Source organism: Medicago sativa, chromosome 8 (assembly GCF_051527215.1).
Source record: "Medicago sativa cultivar Bolivia chromosome 8, Bolivia_mono, whole genome shotgun sequence".
NCBI lineage: Eukaryota > Viridiplantae > Streptophyta > Magnoliopsida > Fabales > Fabaceae > Medicago > Medicago sativa.
Window position 1 is genome coordinate 29,420,281 of NC_140756.1, and position 24,159 is coordinate 29,444,439.

The 24,159-nt window shown below is 36.3% G+C and overlaps 2 protein-coding genes and 1 pseudogene across 2 annotated transcripts in view; 1 reads left to right on the top strand and 2 right to left on the bottom strand.

Moving 5' to 3' along the window:
- Positions 1-17,415, top strand: part of LOC146898211 (flavin-containing monooxygenase FMO GS-OX-like 3) — a 31,543-nt gene extending 14,128 nt beyond the window's left edge. The window contains exons 2-6 of the mRNA XM_085738530.1: positions 13,690-13,842; positions 13,939-14,021; positions 16,371-16,506; positions 16,610-16,783; positions 17,100-17,415. Of these exons, the coding sequence (XP_085594656.1) occupies positions 13,690-13,842; positions 13,939-14,021; positions 16,371-16,506; positions 16,610-16,783; positions 17,100-17,273 (720 nt within the window). The 3' untranslated portion in view covers positions 17,274-17,415. The remainder of the gene's footprint in view (positions 1-13,689; positions 13,843-13,938; positions 14,022-16,370; positions 16,507-16,609; positions 16,784-17,099) is intronic.
- Positions 17,416-17,854: 439 nt separating this feature from the next.
- On the bottom strand, positions 17,855-19,312 carry LOC146898212 (pathogenesis-related thaumatin-like protein 3.5 pseudogene; annotated as a pseudogene).
- Positions 19,313-20,446: 1,134 nt separating this feature from the next.
- Positions 20,447-24,159, bottom strand: LOC146898213 (flavin-containing monooxygenase FMO GS-OX5-like). Its single transcript, XM_085738531.1, has 6 exons — positions 23,409-24,159; positions 22,614-22,766; positions 22,416-22,498; positions 22,156-22,291; positions 21,891-22,064; positions 20,447-20,815 (listed from the first exon to the last, which is right to left on the bottom strand). Exons 1-6 carry the CDS (start codon positions 23,985-23,987, stop codon positions 20,651-20,653), a joined length of 1,290 nt encoding a protein of 429 aa, XP_085594657.1. The 5' UTR covers positions 23,988-24,159; the 3' UTR covers positions 20,447-20,650.

Consider the following 24,159-nt stretch of genomic DNA (forward strand, 5'->3'; position numbering starts at 1 on the left):
GTGAGGATCATCCTCAGGTGGAGGTATAGGTGGAGGAACAGTAGAGGAGGAGGGTAATGGCTTAATGGCGGCTTTCTTGATGTAGCCCCTAATGTATCGATCATCAATAGGAGAAACCAGCTCTTCTAAAAAAGGTTCGGTGACTGGCACCTCATGATGCTTCAGCAATCCCATAATAAAACCGGGGAAAGCAAGTCTAGTCTCTGGTCCCGCTACACCACCGAGAACTACATGCTTCAGCTCTCTTGAAATAATCGAAGCCAGATCCACCGGCCTTCCTTTGCAAATATGCCAAATCAGAGGAGGCATTATTTTCTTGGGAGTTGTGGTGACATGACTCTTCGGCCAGACATTATGAACTAAGAACTTAAACAGAATCCCAGCTTTTGGCCTCATATCAGTGAAGGCCGCCAAATTTCGGTTACCCGCTTTGGACTCCACATATGTCCTACCCGGAAGCAAAATCTCCCTCTCAATCTTACCAAGGTTCCAATCAGCAGCTCTCTCTCTTTCCCCATAAGGACACAAGGCAGGTGTGTCAGGGTCATCAGACTCAGGTAAGGTGTAAGGGTTGCCTAAGTATTCATTAATGGCATCCCTATCGAAGCGGATGGTCTTTCCTCTAACCATGGTGGTGTAAGAAAACGCAGCATGCATTTCCTTAGCATCACAATCTGGTAAAGAATTTGCATAGAACTCCCTTAAAAGGTCCAGGTTGATTTTTGGGTAGGGGTTAATGAGTTTCTCCCACTTTCTCTCAGTGAACACAGCGGCAATGTCCGCATACTCACCCTCAGGGTCAATCCGGAAAATTTTGTCATGCCAAGTTTTCTCTTTTTTAAGCTCGAGAAACCTGGCATAGGTTTTGTTTGACGTGTAAATGGTACGGTCCGGGTTTCTGGGTAAGGGTGCAGGACGGTCTACAACACCGGATGAGGAAGCAGTGGTTTTTCGTTTCTTGGTTGGTTGATTTTTGGGTGCCATCTGCAAAACAACCAGGAAAAACCATATACAGTATAGAAAAATGATTAGCACATGTATGGAATCAAAATGGGTTAAGGCAAATAGACTTCAAAGGCCTAGGTACAGACAATCTCGCTTGTGCCTCGCTTGAGCGAGTGGCAAGCGAGAATTTTCCAGAATTTTACAAGAGTACTCGCTTACGCGAGATTTTTGGTAAAGGATCTCGCTTGAGCGAGATTGTTCTGCACCTGCGAAAAATGACCCATTTCCAGCATAACACAACCAAAAACACAAAATTTTCAACATGATTCAACTTCAATCTTCTACTAACCAAACCAATTCATGAAAAGGAACCAAAATCAAGACTTGTGTTCAACATTCAATCAAAACCCTTATTTTTCAAAGATTTCAAAATGGGTTAAAATATACAAAATTGAATGTTGAAATAAATCAGTGATGATTTTGATTCATTTGCATTGTTATGAACCTAAGGGAACAGTCTCTAAACACACCAAAGTCACTAACCCTAACCCTAGCCAATTCTACACATGTTCAAGAACATGAAATTTTTAAAATAAAAACAGAGTAAAGGCATGGGTTCAAACCTGTTAGTGATGATGAATGCTGTAAGATGAATGGAATGGATGCAATGAAATGCTTGAATTGAAGTTTGTGTTTATGTGTGTGAGAAGAGAGAAAAAGAAATTTTTATGGGAAGAAAGAAAGAAAACGTAACAAAGGAAAAATGAGTGGGTGTGTGGTTAAGGGAAGTTATGGCTAATGTTGGGAACCGTTTTAAACCATCTCGCTTGCGCGAGATTAACTCGCTTACGCGAGATTTCTCCAGAACCAACAATTCAAAAATGTAACAATCTCGCTTAAGCGAGATTAACTTCGCTTGAGCGAGATTTCTCCAGATATGCTTCTATTTTGCTTTGCTCATGAAATTATTCTTAAATGCATTAAAACATGAAAATACTTACAAAACTGGGTGTGACTCCCAGCAAGAGCTTGTTTTACGTCCTTAGCTTGACGCATTTTGAAGAAATCATGGCTCGATTAGTGAAATCGTCGTCAAACACCGATCAATTTCACCACCGAAGTAGGGCTTAAGCCTTTGCCCATTAACAGTCCAGTTGGCTTTGGTGACTGGGTCCTCAAGTTCAACAGCCCCGTACGGTTTGACCTCTTTAACCATGAAAGGTCCGGACCACTTAGACTTCAATTTGCCCGGAAACAACCTCAGTCTTGAATTGAAAAGTAATACCATTTGTCCCGGCATGAATTGTCTCAGAATGATCTTCTTGTCATGATACTTCTTGGTCCTTTCTTTGTAGAGCTTTGAAGATTCATAGGCTTGATTTCTCAATTCTTCAAGCTCATGCATTTGAACTTTTCTTCTTTCACCGGCCTTCTCTTGATCAAAGTTTAGGAACTTCAATGCCCAAAAGGCTTTATGTTCGAGCTCGACCGGTAAATGACAAGATTTGCCATAAACCATTTGGAAAGGAGTGAGGCCTATAGGAGACTTGTATGCAGTCCTATATGCCCACAAAGCTTCATCAAGTTTAGCCGACCAATCCTTCCGAGATGTAGAGACCGTCTTCTCAAGTATGCGTTTGACCTCCCGGTTAGAAACTTCGGCTTGTCCATTCGTTTGCGGATGATATGGTGATGCTACTTTGTGCTTGACTCCATAATGATCTAGGGCCTTGGCAAGTTGTGTGTTGCAAAAGTGTGACCCTCCATCACTAATGAGAACTCTTGGTGTACCAAACCGGGTGAAAATATTCTTTTTTAGGAACTTCACTACCGTCTTGCTATCGGCTTTAGGCGATGCCACGGCTTCCACCCACTTTGAAACATAATCAACAGCAACCAAGATGTACTCATTTGAATATGATGAAGGAAAAGGGCCAACAAAATCTATTCCCCAACAATCAAACACTTCCACTTCAAGGATGAGTTGTAGAGGCATCTCATTTCTTTTTGACATTGATCCGGTTCTTTGGCATTCATCACAATACTTGCAATGTAAATTGGCATCTTTGAATAAAGTTGGCCAATAGAACCCGGATTGAAGTACCTTTGCGGCTGTTCTCTCCCCGTTGAAGTGACCTCCATAGGGCGAATTATGACATTGCCATAGGATCTTCTTTGCCTCTTCATCATCCACACACCTTCGCAAGAGATTGTCCGCTCCAATTTTGAACAAATAAGGCTCATCCCACACAAAGTGGTTAGCATCATGAAGGAACTTCTTGCGTTGTTGCCATTCAAAATCTTCCGGAATGAACCCGGTTGCTTTGTAGTTCACCAAGTCGGCAAACCACGGTCTCACATTGATTGCTAGCAACCGTTCATCTGGAAATTCTTCACGAACCTCCGGTTCATTGTTGGTTACCTCATTGTTTGTCAACCTTGAAAGGTGATCAGCTACAAGATTCTCCGTGCCTTTCTTATCTTTGATCTCTAAGTCAAACTCTTGAAGCAACAACATCCAACGGATGAGCCTTGGCTTTGAGTCGGACTTAGTAAGGAGATACTTGATAGCTGCATGGTCAGTATAAACAACAATTTTGGAACCTACGAAGTAAGAACGAAATTTCTCCATTGCATAAACTATTGCCAGTAACTCTTTTTCAGTTGTGGCATAATTGATTTGTGCCTCATTTAAAACCTTACTTGCATAGTGAATAGCATGAAAAATTTTGTCCTTACGTTGACCCAATACCGCACCAACAGCATAATCACTTGCATCACACATTAATTCAAAATTTAAATCCCAATTAGGAGCAATGATTATTGGTGCGGTGGTCAACTTTTCTTTTAAAGATTCAAATGCATCAAGACATTCATTATCAAAAACAAAAGACTTATCTTTGTTGAGCAAGTTGCTCATAGGCTTTGCGATCTTTGAGAAGTCTTTGATGAACCTCCGGTAGAACCCGGCATGACCAAGAAAACTCCGAACACCTTTGACATTTACCGGTGGAGGAAGCTTTCCTATGACATCGACCTTTGCTTGGTCTACCTCAATACCCTTTGAAGAAATCTTATGACCAAGGACAATACCCTCGGTAACCATGAAGTGACATTTCTCCCAATTGAGCACCAAGCTAGTTTCAATACACCGCTTCAGCACGGTATCCAAGCTCTTCAAACACGTATCAAATGACGAACCGAAAACCGAGAAATCATCCATGAACACCTTCATGCATTTTCCAATAAGTTTGGAGAAGATTGCTTGAACACACCGTTGAAAAGTTGCGGGTGCATTACACAAGCCAAATGGCATTCTTCGATAAGCAAAAATACCAAAGGGGCAAGTGAAAGCCGTCTTCTCATGATCATCTGGATTCATGGCGATTTGATTGTAACCGGAATAACCATCTAGGAAGCAATAAAAGGATTGACCGGAGAGTCTTTCAAGCATTTGATCCATGAAGGGCAAGGGGAAGTGATCCTTCCTTGTTGCTTGATTGAGTCTTCTATAATCTATACACATTCTCCATCCGGTGACGGTTCTAGTTGGGATCAACTCATCTTTATCATTAGTGATCACCGTCATTCCTCCTTTCTTGGGAACTACTTGAACCGGGCTTACCCAAGCACTATCCGAGATAGGATAGATCATGCCGGCTTCAAGCAACTTCACTACTTCCTTTCGCACCACCTCTTTCATGTTTGGATTTAAGCGGCGTTGTGGTTGTGCTACCGGCTTGAAGTTTTCTTCCATCATAATCTTGTGCATACAATAAGATGGACTTATCCCTTTCAAGTCGGATAATTTCCACCCTATTGCTTCCTTGTTGGCCTTGAGAACCTCTACCAACTTGGTTTCTTCATCGATGGACAAGGAGCTACTAATGATCACCGGTTTTGTACCATCTTTCTCAAGAAAAACATATTTCAAATTAGATGGTAAAACATTTAATTCTACCTTGGTGTCATCAACTTTTGCTTCTTCCTTGGATTCTTCCTTCAAATCTTCAAGAATGGCTTGATTAGGAAGAACCTCCTTCAAGGAATCTAGCTCCTTCAAACACTCTTCAATGGCACTTGCTTCGTCTTCATCAATAGCATTGAGTGCGTCCACCAAAGCACTCTCAAGAGGTGTTCTATTGTGCATTTGCTTTCGAGTAATCAAGATGACTTCTTCGGTTGCATCCATTTTGAAACATGCACCCTTGTCTTTCGAGTACTTCAAAGCTTCTCGGATGTTGAAGGTAACCTCTTCATCATTTACCTTGACCTTCATGATGTTATCATCAAGATCAATCATCATCCGAGCCGTTTGCATGAAATTCCTTCCCATTAAGATAGGCACATCCTCATCTTCTTCGACATCCATAACCACGAAATCAGCCGGAAAAATAAATTTGTCCACTTTTACAAGAACATCTTCGGCCATACCTAATGGTTTTGCAAAGGATTTGTCGGCCAATTGCAACATCATCCTAGTCCGCTTTATACAAAGGTCACCAACTCTTTTGGCAACGGACAAAGGCATGAGATTGATGCTTGATCCAAGATCAAGTAGTGCTTTACCTACATGTGTTGTGCCAATAGCTACCGGTAGAGTGACTCTTCCCGGATCTTGCTCTTTCTTTGGCATTGTTCTTTGAATAATAGCACTACAATTGGCATCGATTTGGATCGTCTCTTCATCGTTGATTCTTCTTTTCTTGGAAAGGATATCTTTCATGAACTTCGCATAGACCGGCATTTGCTCCAAGGCTTCTGAGAATGGTATATCAATTTGCAACTTCTTGAAGAGTTCAAGAAACCTTGCGTATTGCCGCTCTTTGTCTTTCTTCGATGGAGCATGTGGGTATGGTAAGCGTTGAGCCACCACTTGCTTCTCAACTACTTGTTTCTTCCCTTTATCTTTCCCCACATCTTTATTCTTCCTCTCCATCTCCTCTTGTAACTCTAGATCTCTTTTTTGATTTTTTTCTTTTTCAACTAATGCTTCTTTATTCTTTATATACACTTCCTGCTCTATCTCTACACTATCCTCCTCGAACTTCTCTTTGTCCTCCTCGTTAACAACTTCATCTTCCTTCTTTTCAACAACAATATCATCACCTACCCCTCTACCTACTACTCTACCACTCCTTGTAGCTATAGCTTTTGACTGCTATGCCTTGTGGTGCTCCTTAGGATTTGGTTGAGTGTTAGCGGTGAAAGCTCCCAATTGCGGAGGACCTTGAGCCATTTGTTGTGCTAACTGACCAACTTGTGTCTCAAGGCCTTTGATCGACGCGTCGGTGTTTTTCTGGTTAGCCATGGACACTTGCATGAATTGCTTCAAGACCTCCTCGGTACTTTGGGAATTGTTAGGTTGTTGGGGGTTATTTGGTGGTGGGAATTGGTATTGATTATTGAAGGGTTGTTGGAATTGGGGAAAAGGTTGTTGGTAGAAATTTGATTGAGGATATTGGTAGTTATTGTTGTAAGGTGCTCTCCACGGTCTCTGAAAGTTTTGATTGGCCGGATATCTTCCTTGAGAATTGGAAGTACCCGGATTTTGGGATTGTTGTGAGGTTCCGGAATGTTGTGGTTGGTTAGGCCTTTGTTGGTTTCCCACATAGTTGACCTCTTCCTCTTCAAAAGAACCGGGTTCGGGACAATAGCCGGTTGGATGATCCCCCGTACAAAGTCCAGAAGTATTGACTTGAGCGGTTCCTCCTTCTTGCTTGAGAGATTCAAGAATTTGTTTAGGCATAGCTCTCATCTCCTTTTGCATAGCTTCTATTTGTTGAGTGAGAAGCTTATTTTGAGCTAAGACCGCATCATTTGCTTCAAGTTCAAGAATACCGGTTTTCCTTTGTTGAGGACTCCGGTTGTGAGAAGATTTTCTTGTGTTGATGGCCATTTGGTTAATGATTTTGACAGCATCAGCTGGATTTTTCATAGCAATAGAACCTCCAGCACTTGCATCTAGCATCGTCTTGGACATGTCTTGTAGCCCTTGACGAAAAAGATATAGTTGCATTTGGCTATCAAAACCATGCTTTGGACAATTCCTTAGCAATGACTTATAGCGCTCCCAAGCTTCACAAAGAGACTCACTTTGGCCTTGAGCAAAAGTTGTAATTGAAGTTTTAGCCTCAAGATGCCTATCCTCCGGAAAGAACCTCTCTTGAAATGCTTTCTCTAGCTCACCCCAATTTTCCATCAAAGAAGTTGGTTGATCAAGATACCACTCCTTAGCCTTCCCGATCAAAGAATGAGGGAACAATTGCACAAACACACCGTCTTCCTCATCTTCCTTTGCACCAAGTGTACCGGCGGTAACATAGAAGTTGGTTAAATGTCTATATGGATCCTCATGATCCATACCGGTAAACTGGTTATGAGTTATCAAGTTTATCAACCCCGACTTCAGCTCAATTGATTTGGCATTACGATTGCCAAGATTTGCTAGTCTCCTCGGACTAATCCACATAGGTAGAGCATCATTATCATTTTCTTGATCCATGACTACTTCTGGTTCACTCTTCGGAGATGAATGTGGTGAAGAATGTGGAGAATCACTAAGTGAAATAGTATGCACCGAACTTGACGGAGAAGGAATAAAAAGTAAAGATTCCGGCTGAGCCAGCCTGGCTAATCTCTTAGCTTCCTTTGCTTGAGCTCTAAGTAACCTAGCAGTTTTCTCAATCTCAGGATCAAATTGTAGGTCTTCGCTAGCAACGGTACCTCGCATAAACAAAGTTCACCAAGACTATACCAGGTGGTTAGCATAAAAAATAATGAATGATATATGTGTATATGTATATGCATGAAAGAATTTTGTGCAAAATTGACTTAACATGACAAAATTGTTTCCATACTTATAATGAATTTTCCGTTACTCCCCGGCAACGGCGCCATTTTGATGTAAGATTTTTCCTACATGTCATATAACTATGTACACGTGAGTATATATAGGATCGTTTCCACAGGGAGTTACGTTTAATCATAAGCATTTACACAATCGTTCACATTAAGGGTTTGGATATAATTTGTTTGTTTGTTTGTAACACTATATCCATATTTGACACTAAAGTAAAAACGAGAGGGGATCGAACTATTTCGCTTGCGGTATAAGATAACGAGCAAGCATAACAGCAGCAATCTCTCGATCGATTAACAGACTCTAGCTTTATAACCAATATTATTACAATCATTTCTACAATATCCTTCGTGTCCAAAGCGACATCGTTATTTCCAAGTTAGCGTTTAAACATTCGTGTCCAAATTCCTTAAACGATAACAAAGTCGATCAGATAACTTAATCGACCGTGTCCAGCCTGATTAAGTATCCGAAAGCATTAAAATCTTGATTAAAAGTAATTATCAAAGGTTTACAAACTTGTCAAGAGTGATATAACATAAGATAGATTGTTATTCTAGTTCTAGATTCAAGAGTTTGTGTCCAAATCATCTTGAATCTCTTTGAAAGCATTAAAAGCAAGAATAACAACAATATTGAATCATTAAGCTAGAACCTTATATATTAAAAGATCAAAAGATTACATAATAGCTTGATAGTTACCTCAATACTACAAAGAAGGTGATAGTTACACATAGACATGTAAACTAATGCAAGGAATGAAGGAAAGATGAAGATTCCATGCCAAGATCCTTGATGTCTCAATGAATCTAGGGTTGAATCTACTCCTTAATCACTTGCTTTGTGTTTCTCTCTATGAAATAGCTCTAACCTCTCTCTAGAAATGTATAAAATGTTTCAATGGAATAGTGAATAGTGCTAGAGAGAGGGAAAACTTGTATTTAAATGGGCTGAAAACGTGTAATCTCGCTTAAGCGAGATACATCTCGCTCAAGCGAGAATCCTAAATATCCAACCATGGCCAATGAGATCCTGCCACGTAGCCCTGCTCCTTGATGAAGTTGCATCTCGCTCAAGCGAGTTATACCTCGCGTAAGCGAGGTTGCTTGAAACTTAAACCGCCTTGGAATCCTGCTTGAGCGACTTGGAAGCGAGATGGGAGCGAGATTTACAATTGTTCCCTGGAGAAATCTCGCGTAAGCGAGATGATCTCGCGTAAGCGAGATGCCAAAATCCACAAGCGACCCTGGAAGCGAGATGCAAGCGAAGGTTGAGCTTCTTCCTGGAGGAATCTCGCTTAAGCGATATGACCTCGCGTAAGCGAGATTTGCTTGGTTCACACAACTTGAGTTTTGGTCCTTGCTTGTCATTTCCTGCAGAAATTGGGTAGAATTAGGCATATAAAGCATAAATGGTATAATTACAACAATTGGTTGCTTTTCCGTAGATAACTTGCATAACAAGTCACTAAAAATGCCTCTTTTAACACATGAAATATATTACTTTTGAGCACTTATCAGTTGCTTCTGATTAACCATCACCTTAGGTTTTGGTACTTCAGAAGCAGTAACTATCTTCTTCTGAAACTTAGACTTCAGAACCCCAGATTTTGGTTTCACCAGACTCTGAGGAATAGGTTCTGATCTTTTCAGGATCCTGACCTTTGAAGTCTTGGAATCAGATTTGATCATAGCCTTTGACTTAGAGTTCTTTGGCGTTGAAGTAATCTTAGCCTTAGGACTAGAAGCTTCAGGTTCTGATTGAACAACAGTTTCCAACTCAGCCCCTTCTGGAACAAAGAATGTTTTCAGACCTTCCATGATGCATTCACAACAAGATTTTAGATTGGTTTTCTCAAGTTTCACTTCTGGAAAACCAATTCCTCTGCCATTGTTCTTGTAAATGCTATAAATCATAGAAGCTACTCTGCTTCTGTCAATGCCAGATATAATAAAATCTTCAAGAGCAATTTCATGGTTACTTAAAGGTTTTTCATTACACTTTTCTTGTAGCTTCTGACATAAGAACCTGAGCTGATCTTCATATGTTTTACACATGAAGTCAAAGCCCCTAAGTCCTTGTTCAGAAGCTTTCAGATCCAATAGAGTTGATTTTTGCTGTTGTACCAAATCAGCATATTTTTCTTTTAAATCCTTCAACTCATTGGTTCTTACTTCAAAATGTGTAAGAAGTTCTTTAAGTGACTCAACAAGTTCATCTCTGGGAATTTTGGAATATACCTCGTTTTCATCTTCTGAGTCTGAATCTGATCCAGCTTCTGAAGTTGCTGTTGCTACCAACCCAACAGCTACCTTTGCATCTTCATCAGCTTCCTCTCAGATTCACTACCCAAATCATCCCAGGTTGCCATTAAACTCTGCTTAATCTGCTTCTTGAGTTTGCTTGGTTTGAATGTAGACCTCTTTGACTTGTCCTTTGACTTTTCTCTTTGAAGATCAGGGCATTCAGCAATGAAGTGTCCAGGCTTCTTACAGTTGAAGCATCCCTTCTGATCTTCTTTCCTTGAGCTTCTGGAGTTACCCCTTTTGGCGAGAAACTTTCTGTTCTTCTTGGCCAGATATTGAAGTCTGTTTGAGAGCATGGCCATTTCAGCAGCATCTGGTTCAGAATCTGAACTTGACTGTTCTTCCTCTTCAGATTCAACTACTTTGAGAGCTTTTGATGACTTGCCTTTGGATGGAAGAGCTATTGATTTACTCTTCTTAGTAGACTCATGTTCATTAAGACTTAACTCATGAACTTTGAGAGAACTAACAAGATCTTCGTCACTTAAAGTGTTTAAATCTTTAGCTTCCTCAATGGCAGTCACTTTTGGTCTCCATCTGGCAGGTAAGCTTCTGAGTATCTTGCTTACATGATCAGAAGCAACATAGCTCTTCTTTAGAATCTGTAGCCCAGAAACTAAGGTTTGAAACCTTGAGTACATCTCCTCAATAGTTTCATCATCCTTCATCTTGAATAACTCATACTGATGTACAAGCAGGAGAGCCTTTGCTTCTTTGACCTTCTTGCTTCCTTCATAATTTGAACAGAGAGAAGCAAACATAGCTTTAGCAGTGGATTTGTCACGCATCTTCATGTATTCTGCTTTGGGTATGGCAGTGACAAGAGCTCCTCTGATAATATGATGCTTCTTGTAAAGTTTGCTCAGTTCTGGAGTATGTTTCTTTCTATCCACAGCAGCTCCTTCTTCATCAAGGACTAAATCACCAACACCATCTTCCAGAATATCCCATAATTCTTCATCCAGGCTCATGATGTAACTGTAAAAGTTGGTCTTCCACCAAGAGAACTCTTCAGCATCTCCATTGAACTTTGGAACTTTTCCAACACTGGTTTTCTTACTATCACTATAATCATGTGAGACATGTTTATAGCTAGTATCACTAGAACCAGTAGGAGGAGGAGTAGACATGTTTTTCTCAGATCTTTGACTGTTGCACGGTTAAGTGTTACACAACAGACCAAGGCTCTAGATACCAATTGAAGGTGAGAAAAACACAAGAAGGGGGGTTGAATTGTGTTTTGAAAAATTCTTCGATTCTCTTAAAAACTGAACACACTGATCAGAAGCTAGGTGAGACAGCTTCTGAAGTGATAATCAGAATCTAAATGCAGCGGAATAAAACAGAGAGAGAGAAGAAGAACGACACAAAGCAATTATACTGGTTCCTTCCACAATCCGGAAGTAGTCCAGTCCCCCTTGCACTTCCAAGGAGATTTCACTATGAGTAATATCTGATTACAAATGCTCAAGCACACAAGCAAGAGACTTCCAATGCTCAAGCACACAAGCAAGAGACTTCCTTTGCTCAAGAACACAATCAAGAGACTTCCTGCTCAAGCACAACTGCAAGAGACTTCCTAACTAAACAAAATTACACAGAAAATTGTTTAAGGTTGAACACTTGATATACAATCAGAGGTGCTCACAATACAAATCAGATACAGACTCAATGGACTTAAGAATTTCTAAGATATGACTTTGAGACACAGAAATTCTAAGTGAATGCAGAACAATTTCAGCAGAGGTTTGGTACTTGTGAAAATCTTGTGAGTCTTTCGTTTAGCGTTCTTGCATTACCAAATCTCTAGGTCTTCACTCCTTTATATAGAGGTGTGAAAGAGATGTTGTGAAATTGCCAGCACACCAAAGAGTCGTTATTGAAGCTTGATCTTTCACCAATGATCTTTTGCCTGATTTGGTTGTTGTCCTATGAAGAACCAATTTGAAATCCATTCCTTATCCAAAGGAACATATATGCAGGCGAGACCGTATTCTGGAGCTGTTTTCTTGTCTTGAAGCGTGGACACAAAACAGAGTAGTGGAGAACGTGGTTGTACAATTCGTACAAAGTACAATGTCAACGCTTTCGTCCAAAATGCAAGCACAAGCCTTCAAACACCTTTGAAATGACCGTTGCAAAATTCCACTAATCCTTTGTTTGTGTTTTCGAATCCAATGGACAGCTTTTGCATTGATAATTCTTCAATTCTTGAATCTTTTGCAAATCCAGTTGAGATTCAGCTTCTGGTGAAATAGCTTTTGATGAGGCAGCTTCTGATGATGCAGCTTCTGATGATATGACTTCTGCAGCTTCTGATGACGCAACTTCTGATGATGTGGCTTCTGGACCTCTTGTCTTCAGAAGCACTATTCTTCAGGAGCAGCTTTACTTCAGGAGCGCTATTTCTTCAGGAGCGCTTTGCCTTCAGAATCATCTAAGCTTCATTTTCTTTTGCTCTTTATTTGCTCATTCAGAACCAATGATGATGTAACTTTATAATTATGGTCCTGTACACTTGAACAAATATTAGCTAGTCCAATTTACAATTTTTAATACCTTGTTATCATCAAAACTCTTTAAGGTTCATTGTTAAACACATTTTGTTCCAACATAATTCACATATTAGATCTAGTCTATTTGTAAAACAAAAAAAAAATCTATATTATATTGCATATCAAAATATTTTAGAATGTGCATTTGAATATTTCAAGCTGTGTTCCAAAATATTTTAGGAAACTTAGGGATTAAGAAAACTTTCTAATAATGATTAAATTAATTATTTAATTTCACATTTTCAAATATATAAATATATAATTTTTCGTTTTATTCAAAAAAATTGTTTATGTTTACCTCGTTCACATAATTATGTACTTCCTTTAGAGGTACACCTCCCATTATATAAACACTATTAATGTTTGTGATCTATCTAATGTGGAACTTCCATTTTTTTTTCAATCTACTCCACACTAGTTCTATACAATATAGGACACCGTGTTTGGTCTTTTAACTTTCAATATTCACACACATTCCAACACAAAGTAATTTATTTTTAAGAGAAAATCTTGTGTGGTCCTGGTCCACACAAGTGGTCTTTGGTCACACAAAGAGAAAAAAGAGAAAAGAGAGAAGAGAGAAGAGAGAAGAGAGAGAAAATGGAGAAGAGAGAAGAGAAGAGAGAGAAGGAAAAAAAATTGTGTGTGTGACCAAACCAAAATTATTGGTCCTGGTCCACACAAGTGTTTCTCTATTTTTAAATGTGTGTTTTAGTAATATACTCTATACATTTTTTACATTTTCTTTGGGGGGTGGATTGTGGCTCTCCGAGCCCTAACACGTTGTATGAAAGCGGTCTGAATTTAATTTAACAATAACTTATTCATAAACATTTATACGAAAAACATTAAATTAAGCATGTTAATCCAAATAAGACCTTGATTTTTGTTTAGCAGTAAAATTTGCACAATCTTTTATTAACTGACCTACACTTACGAGACAAAAAAGACCTTGATTTACTAAAGTGGTTTATGGGATGTTCAATCTTTGGATACCTAATTGATAATTTCTACTTAACAGGTTGTGATTTTAATTGGGCTAGGATCTAGTTCATTTGACATCTCAAGAGATATTGCAAGACTAGCAAAGGAAGTTCATGTTGCAACAAGACCGAAACCAGATTTGAAGGGTAGGAAGTTAGAAAATGTTCGCAATATATGTTTCCATACTTTGGTATGTAAAATTTGTTATGGATTTAGCTTCTTACTATATATTTTCTTACTATAGTATTAGTATTATTGATAATTTTCATTCTATTTATTTTTTTAGATTAAATGTGTATATGAAGATGGCTTGGTTGCCTTTGAAGATGGATTCTCTACTCATGCGGATGCCATAATTCACTGTACAGGGTAACTAGAATTTCTAACATTTTCTCACCTTAATTTTCACATATTTTTCTTTCCTCTTCTAAATTCCTAATTAGAGGTGTCAATAGAGCCCCAAATTTCAAAGCCCACTTAAAAAAGTCCCCACCAAGCCCACTAAATTAAAGCCCCATAATTGAAAAGAATTATTTGGGGTCAAGCCCACTATAAAATCTTTTTATTTGTGGACCTAATAAAGCCCCATATTATAATTTTTTTCTTAACAGTTTATTTATGCAAAATAGCTTATTCGAAATAGTTTATTTATGCAAAACAACTTATTAGAATGACTTTTTAAAAACCGCTTATTCAAAACAACTTATTTATGCAAAACAACTTATTCCGATCTCATTTTAAAAAACAACTTATTCAAAACAACTTATTTATGCAAAACAACTTATTCGAAACAACTTATTTATACAAAACAGCTTATTTGTGCAAAAGAGCTTATTCAAAACAACTTATTTATACAAACAGCTTATTCCGATTTCATTTTAAAAAACAACTTATTCAAAACAGCTTATTTAGGCAAAACAACTTATTTATACAAAACAGCTTATTTGTGCAAAACAGCTTATTCAAAACAACTTATTGATACAAAACAGCTTATTCCGATTTCATTTTAAAAAACAACTTATTCAAAACAACTTATTTATGCAAAACAACATATTTATGCAAAACAACTTATTCAAAACAGCTTATTTATGCAAAACAGCTTATTCCAAACAACTTATTTATACAAATTAGCTTATTTGTGCAAAACAGCTTATTCAAAACAACTTATTTATACAAAACAGCTTATTTGTGCAAAACAGCTTATTCAAAACAACTTATTTATACAAAACAGCTTATTCCGGTTTCATTTTAAAAAACAACTTAGTCAAAACAGCTTATTTATGCAAAACAGCTTATTCGAAACAACTTATTTATACAAAATAGCTTATTTGTGCAAAACATCTTATTCAAAACAACTTATTTATACAAAACAGCTTATTTGTGCAAAACAGTTTATTCAAAACAGCTTATTTATACAAAACAGCTTATTCCGATTTCATTTTAAAAAACAACTTATTCAAAACAATTTATTTATGCAAAACAACATATTTATGCAAAACAACTTATTCAAAACAACTTATTTATGCAAAACATCTTATTCGAAACAACTTATTTATACAAAATAGCTTATTTGTGCAAAACAACTTATTAGGATCACTTTTCTTAAAACTGCTTATTCGAAACAACCTATCTATGCAAAACAGCTTATTCAAAACAGCTTATTTATGCAAAACAGCTTATTACGATCTTATTTTAAAAAACAACTTATTCAAAACACGATATTTTTTAAAAAACAGCTTATTTATGCAAAAACATCTTATTCAAAACAGCTTATTTGTGCAAAACATCTTATTTATGCAAAACAACTTATTCAAAACAGCTTATTTATGCAAAACAACTTATTACAAATAAGTTGTTTTTTCATAAATAAGCTATTTTGCACAAATAAGCTGTTTTGAATAAGTTTTTTTTTTGTATAAATAAGTTGTTTCGAATAAGCTGTTTTGCACAAATAAGCTGTTTTGTATAAACAAGTTGTTTCGAATAAGCTGTTTTGCATAAATAAGTTGTTTTGAATAAGTTGTTTTGCATAAATATGTTGTTTTGCATAAATAAGCTGTTTTGAATAAGCTGTTTTGCACAAATAAGTTGTTTTGTATAAATAAGTTGTTTTGAATAAGCTGTTTTGCACAAATAAGCTATTTTGTATAAATAAGTTGTTTCGAATAAGCTGTTTTTGCATAAATTAGCTGTTTTGAATAAGCTGTTTTGTATAAATAAGCTGTTTTGCACAAATAAGCTGTTTTGTATAAATAAGTTGTTTTGAATAAGCTGTTTTGCACAAATAAGCTATTTTGTATAAATAAGTTGTTTCGAATAAGCTGGTTTGCATAAATAAGCTGTTTTGAATAAGTTGTTTTGCATAAATAAGTTGTTTTGCATAAATAAGTTGTTTTGAATAAGTTGTTTTTTAAAATGAAATCGTAATAAGTTATTTTGTATAAATAATTTGTTTTGAATTAAAAAAAACTTTAAAAATAGTTTTTTTTTTTTAAAAAAAAACTTTAAAAGAAAATGTTTATAGAAATTTTGGGGCTTGGGGGCTTTTGATTTGTGGGCTTGCATGAATGTGGGTCTTTTAATCTTGTGGATTTTTAAGCCCCATTACTATGTGGGCTGGGGCCAAAACTTCAAGACCCCATGATATTGACATCTCTATTCCTAATTGATATTATATATATAATTAATGATTGAGGCATATAAATCATAATATGACAGGTACAAATACCACATTCCTTTCCTAGAAACAAATGGAACAGTAACGATTGAAGATAATCGTGTTGGGCCACTATACAAACACGTTTTTCCTCCTTCACTAGCACCATGGCTCTCTTTCATTGGTTTAACCTATAAGGTTAATACAAACTTCTTTAATAAAAAAGCTAATTTGAAATTTTAATTTTTTTTTATTCAAAACTTATAGTTTACTGAAATTAATAATAAATTATCGTGGCCAGGAAATTGCTTTCAGTGTGATTGAGTTACAAGCCAAGTGGATTGCTAGGGTTTTATCTGGTAAGATTCTTTTACCCGATGAAGAAGAGATGATGAAATCTATTAAAGATTTCTATCAATCCATGGAGGAAAATGGGTTACCCAAGCGTCAAACTCATTCGCTTCGTCCATTGCAAGTGTGTATGCTTATTTTTCTCGTTACTTCATGGTTCATTTCAAAATTTTGCTATTGATATCATTTAACTTATTAGCGAGAAAAGTCTCTCTGATACACGTTAAATGATATCAATAGATGTCTCAATTATCGTCTTATATAAATATAAGTTTTGTTTGTTTTATTTAAATTAAAAAAATCAATAGGCATTCTTAATTTTAATGGAGCAATGGATATATTTATAACTTATAACCAATTACAAATTTGACAATTGTAAAGGGTAAGGTAGGTTTAATGTTTTTGAATTTAAGTATTTATTTTCAAAATTACTTTGTCAGGGTGACTACAAACATTGGCTAGTGGAACAGATTGGGCTGCCTCCATTGGAAGATTGGAGGGACAATATGTTGATGGAGTGTTTGAAGAATTCAATTGAAATGAATGAAATGTTTAGAGATGAATGGGATGATAATTATTGGGATGCTATCATACAGAGTGGATCAGCTTCTTAACAAGCAAAAATATTGAATGCTCAATGTTGATTGTTAAACTGGGTTGTCTCAAGATCATGTATTGACTTTTTCTTTTAAAAAAACAAATTAAACATTTATTATTTTATTTAAATAACAATATATGATCAACTAGCGTGAAAAATAACAATGATGGAAGGACTTGTTTTCTATGCCAGGAACCTCCGAGACCTAAAAAAAAACCCTCTTGATCGCGAAGATGAACCTCGTGTTCCTTCTGCGACAAAGTTAATGGTTCTAAAGCTCCGCCTCCTATGCGCAAAACTATAGATTTGATTATTAAAAAATTTGTTCTAATCGAACTTGTTAACAACAATAGGCTTCTACCGAATGTCCTTGTGGATGATGGTATCTTCGATGATTATAAAACGATCACATCAACATGTCTTTAACAAAGTTGGACGAAAGTTAATAAAATAAATAAACTTCGTTAATATTTTGTAAATTAGTTAAGATGCCACACACGAGTAATCTTGGCTAAACACTTTTAAATATTATTAATCATGACATTATGAAAAAAAACTAAATCAAGAACAAATCACAAGTAATATAAAATTCAATCATATCATAAGAGAATAATGTTTGATACTCTCTAATTATAAACTGCGATAATACTGTAAATTTCCTAGAAAACCTTAATTAGTGAGCTAGATGTAACTCTGCTACCTGCATAATGCTGTTCCTAGAGATGTAATAACTAATTAATCTTGCTAGTAAAAAATAAACTAATTGAAAAATGGTTAGTCATAGCCTACCAAATTCACCACAAGAACAACATCAAAACAAAAGAAATAATCCCTCAAAAAAAAAAACAAAAAACAAAAAACAAAAGAAATAATAACAACAATCATAACATTGTTGGCTGTGAAGTTCACATGTCCCCCAGATATATCCATCTCCTCAGACATTGGAGATTTCTCGTTCCCAGATTGGATCGAACTTGTGGGACAAAAAGTGATGGTATAATCAGCAGAATCACATGTAAAAGTGCTTGTTCCATCATCATAAGCGTAGCTATAAGCACGAGGACAAGCATTCTTGAAAAATTGCGAGTATGAACTTGGCTTGCATGTGTCTGGAGAAGCGTAAGCGCCACTGCAACAATATTGTGGATCCCCGAACGCTTCACATGCGCTTTTACATGCTACACCTCCGCCATTACTCATCACTTTCAACTCGGTTGGACACGCCGCATTCAAATCCACCATGCAACCTGTTGTCATGCAGTTTCCGCCTCCGGTTGCTCCATGTGGTTCGATCATCATTGGGAGGTTATAACCGTCCACGTGACTAACGTCGAAGAAATCTAGTCCGTTTGCACCGTTAAGTGTTAACTCGGCTAATGTAGCTGGCGGTTGAGCGTTTCCTCCAGCACACTCTATGGTGGAGGAAGCACAGTCACCGGTAACACAAGAGAATTTTCCGGTGGAATCTTGAGAGCAGAGGGTACGTCCCCATAGACGGCCTGACCACTTGAGGGGTACGGCAAGGGCCTTGGATTCGCCGGATTGGAGAGCAAAGCCGGTTGTAGAGAACGGTGTTGTTCCGGCGCCGGATAAAATTCCAGGCCAAACTGTGTAGTTGCACTCGTTAACAATTGTGAATGTTGTTGCATATGAACCAGTTAGGTATTGGAAGAGAATTAGGGTAACCAAAGCGATGGTTGATTGAGTTGAAGCAGCCATGATTGGAAAATTGGTATTTGACTGAGAATACCAACTTGGTATAAAAGACTGTGTAGTATGAGAATACCAATCCTTTATTTATAGATATAAAACTCATTCATAAATCAAAACCAAATCATAAGTAAATAAAAAACAAATCGTATTCTATAAAAATAAAACAAATCTCAATAAAAATAATAATAATAAGTAATATAAAATATAATTTTAAGAAATAATTTAAGATCCTTTCCTAAAAAAAAATAAAAATTAAGATCCTGTCAAATTATAAATTAATCTTAGAGATTAATAATGCATAGAAGGATCTACTTCCCTGTTAATATGTTATTACACGATCACTAGTTACCGGGCTTATTTTTATTTTATTTTTAGAACGATTTGGTCTTAGTTACTATATTTGTTGAAATATATCTTGAATTAGAATTGAAAAATAGTTTCATATTGGAGAATACGAAAAAATATGCAAAGTCTTTTTATTATTACTATATTTGACCATATAAATAAAAGTCTTGTGTGTTAGTATTTTTTGTACAAATAGTTTGTAGGTTTTGTTATTACCTCTATAATTGATTATTGTGGAATTCTTTTTAGTGGCTCTACCCGTGGATTAGTCAACATATTGCTGGATACCACGTTAAATCTTGTGTCGTTTTCATCCTGTCTTTTACTATTATTGTCATTATTTTCATGTCTAGTTATAACAAACTAGTATTAAGAGCTTGTTCGGATTTGTCTAGGCGAGAACGGTCTGGGGGTAAAAGTTTGAAAGTCGACAAGTTCACTGGGAGGAATAATAATATCAGTTTGTCGCATATCAAGATCTGAAAGTTGCTTATACAGCGGGTCTATAGACACATTTGTTAGAAGATACATTCTATGTTGCTCCTTGCTTTGGAAAATCATATCATCACTGAGGTTGCGGAAGAGGATACCACTGCCGGTTTGTGGTGTAAGCTAGAGAGTCTATACATGACGAAAAGCTTAACCAACAGGTTGCTCTTGAAGCAATTAATGTCTGTTCAGTCAGTCCGCGTTTGGAGGAAGTTATGTCCTTGAGAGAACATCTAGATCACAAAATATATTAAATAGTCATCCTGTTTTATAAATTTTTTAATAAAATTTAAATAACATGATTTTAAAAACATATTTGCTGTTTTTTTTTGGTAGACTATATATTTGCTGTTCTTACATAAATCACCACTTCATAGTTTTGGAATAATACAACCTACCAATATTCTCATTCTTAGTTACATCATTGTAAATACTGTTGTACACTTTGCAGTAGATCACTAAGTCATGTAAATTGAAAAAAATACTATAAATAGTCGTAATCAATAAAAGGAAGACAAAAAATTAACCAATTTCTCTATTGTATCGGTCTTCCATCATCTGAAGTTTACTCTAAAGAGTACTTTCTAAATTAGCTTGCATCAATTTTCCTTTCTAAAAAAACAAATAAAAACAACTTCTGCATTTCAAGATATTCAAACCAATCTTTATTTATGTGAACAAAGGTTGAAATTATTGTATATTACAGAACTAACAAATCTTTATTTATGTTTTTTGTAAAGAAAAAGTTAATATATGATCAATAAAAAGTCAACCAAATACTTCAAACTATATTCTTGAGACAACCCAATGTAACAATCAGCATTAAACATTCAATATCTTTGCCTTTTAGGAAGCTGATTCATTCTGAATGATGGCATCCCAATAGTTATCATCCCAGTCATCTCTATACATTTCATTCATTTTCTTAAAACACTCCATCAACATATTGTCCATCCAATCTTCTAACGGAGGCAACCCAATCTGTGCCGCTAGCCATTGTTTGTAGTCAGCCTGACAGAGTAATTTTACAAGTAAATAGTTAAACTCGGAAGAATTTATAATCGGATACAGGTTATAGAATGAATAGACAAATTGATCGTTAAAATTATAAGCACCGGTCAAAACAATCTCTAGATTTTACAAATTGGTAAATACATATTTGAAATACTAGTAAAGTTTCCTTTAAAACATTCTCTAGTAACTCGTATCATTAATCATTAGAGACTCTGATGTGACACGTTAATATGCGGTCTTTTGATGTTGATCATACATCAATGCACAGCATAAAATGCTAATTTGCTTATGAAATTTATGTCACATAGAGACTAATTTTCTAGTAATTGACACAATTGCAATTACTAACAAGACCTAAACTTCCTCTAGAAAAAACATGACATAAACTTCATAGACAAATTAGTTCCTTATAGAGCTGGAAATGAGTCGAGTCGAACTCGTCTGAGCTCGGCTTGACTCGATAAGAATTGACTCGGCTCGAAACTCGACTCGAATTCGATACGAACCATTTTTTTAACTCTAAGTTCAGTTCAAGTTCAGCTCATTTGGTTCATGAACCAAGTTCAACGAGTTAATTGTCGAATCAAGTTCCGAACTATTATCGAGTTGGTTCGGTTCATTGTCAGCCCTAGTTCCCTATGAAAACATATAGATGTGGTATCAACATGTATTGTGATATATCCAATACATGTGCAATGCCATTGCATCTAATGTAATATTATTTTGTTCTTTTGATTTTTTTTTTCAAATATCAAATACGACATATATCAAAATATAGACTTAACCCTTCAAAACCCTCAAATTCAACTCACAAATACACCCTAAGGGACTCTATTTTGACCATTACATACAATTTCAGATGAGAAACATCTATTGATATCATCAAACCTATAAACGAAAAGTCTCCATTGTTTAGAGAAATGCTCAAATATAACCACCTTTAACAATTGAACGATGCTTATTTGAAAAGTTAGTTTTGCAAATTCAAAATCGAACATAATATCAAAGCCTATCTTAAATCCGTTAATTGAGCAAAATTATCCAATGAAATGTCTTTAACAGACGCAAATACCTGAAACGGACGTATGGAATGAGTGTAACGCTTGGGCAACGCATTTTCCTCCAAGATGCGATATATGTCTTTAACAGATTCCATCATTTCTTCTTCGGTAGGTAAAAGAATCTTACCAGATAAAACTCTTGCAACCCACTTGGCTTGTAACTCAATTACAATAGAAATAGTTTCCTGGCCACGGCAAGTCTAGAAATATTAACTCAATTATTCAATAAACTATATAACTTTAAAATAACTTTTTCATTAAAAAAATTGTATTAACTCTAAATGTTAAACCAATGAAAGAGAGCCATGGAGCCAGCGAAGGAGGAAAAACATGTTTGTATAGTGGCCCAACGCGATTATCTTCAATCGTTACTATTCCATTAGTTTCCAGGAAAGGAATGTGGTATTTGTACCTGTTACAATATTAGTTTATATGCCTCAAAATGATTAATTTCGTAGATATAATATCAATTAAAAAAATTTCAGATAAAAGAAAAAATACGTTGAAGGTGAGAAAATGTTGGAAATTCTAGTTACCCTGTACAGTGAATTATGGCATCTGCATAAGTAGAGAATCCATCTTCAAAGGCAACCAAGCCATCTTCATATACACATTTAATCTAAATAATTAAACAGAACAAGAATTATCAACAGTACTACATTGTTAACAAAGCAATATCTATCATATAAAGTATGGAGATATTTATTATGAGACGGAGTGAATTTTTAACATACCACAGTATGGAAACATATATTGCCAGCATTTTCCAACTTCATACCCTTCAATAGTGGATTCGGTTTTGTTGCAACATGAACTTCCTTTGCAACTCCTGCAATATCTTTTGAGATGTCAAATGAACTAGGTCCTAGCCCAATTAAGATCACAACCTGTAGGTAGTAATTACCAATTAATTTTCCAAATAAAATAGGCATTAAACAAGTTTTTCTCTAATAATCAATTAAATAGTTATAGCGCAAACCATCATTTTGGTCTCTGGAAGTGTAACTCGTTGTCACACTGATCACCGACTCAAACAAAAACACAATTTAATCTTTGACTTTTTCTTCCATTAGTCACTTTGATCTTTGACGTTAAGTCAGTGAAAAAAGACGACGTGTACTAATGAGAAGGACATATAGACTTCTGATGTGTTATCAGGGAGCAATTTGATAGAAAACCAAAAATAATGAACTTTCTCCTATGAATGGTTTAGTAGAGTCTTCAAATTTTCCAACAAATGTGTTAGTACTAGTAGAGTCAACAAAATTGGTCCATGAGAACACACATCAACCGCCTATGTGTCTTTCTCTAATACACATAACGTCAGAGACTAAAACGATTAACACATGGAACAATCCTGGATTAAATTGTACAATATTTTTATTACTTAAATGCCAAAATCTAAATCTAAATATTTTCACCTACTTGCATTAATATCCATTGAAATACTTCATCTTAATTATTTCCAATAATTTCAACTTATTAAATAGATTAAAACCATTTTTTCAAATTTGGAAAATGTAATGTACCTGGTCTTTGAAAGAGTGAGGAACTCTGTAATTATGAGAATGCATTTGAAAGCCACCAAAGTTTTCAACACCAGGAACCAAAGCAAGTCTCGGTTCCACAAAATGACCTGAACACACAATAACCGCTTCAAACACTTCTTGACTCACTGAGTCACCACCCCTTGACTCAACCACCCAGTCCTTCCCTCCTTTCCTCTCAACTTTCACTACCTCCGCTTCAAATCGGGTCAACCCGTGTATCCCAAACTCACCAGCAAAATCCTCCAAAAAACGAAGCATTTCTTCATGACCCGGAAACGTTCTCGGATCACAGGATTCTCGCTTGGACAAAGGGTAATCTAAGAATCCCATGATTTGCCTTGGAAGATTTGTGCGTAAAGAGTGGTAGACACTGCTGTGAACTGTTTCTCTGGTTGGGTCTATACTAAGAGGATCGGAGTCTGTTTTTGGAGTGTATATCCAGGTTCCTCCAACGCGGTTGTTCTTCTCGAAAACGACGACGTTGTGGCCTTCCTGTTGTAGCTCCTTGGCGGCGATGAGGCCGGAGACTCCGGCGCCGATCACTGCAACTTTAACCATCGTGATTAGTTGACAAGCAAAGCGTTGACTGTTTTAGTCAAAGTTCAGGAACACTGTGTTTTTCTTTTGAAGGAGGAACGCTGTGTTATCACGTTCTTAACATGCATGGATTAAAAGAAAAGATATTTTCAGGGGAAAAGCATATTGTTATCAGCGGCGAAGCTCGCACCAT

Bases quoted from the DNA above. Each gene is read 5' to 3' on its own strand.
- LOC146898213 (XM_085738531.1), bottom strand. From the start codon at position 23,987: ATGGTTAAAGTTGCAGTGATCGGCGCCGGAGTCTCCGGCCTCATCGCC. The intron at 22,499-22,613 runs GTATGTTAAAAA...TTAATTATTTAG, and splicing joins ATATATGTTTCCATACTGTG to ATTAAATGTGTATATGAAGA. The intron at 20,816-21,890 runs GTATTTGCGTCT...TTACTCTGTCAG, and splicing joins ATTCCATACGTCCGTTTCAG to GCTGACTACAAACAATGGCT.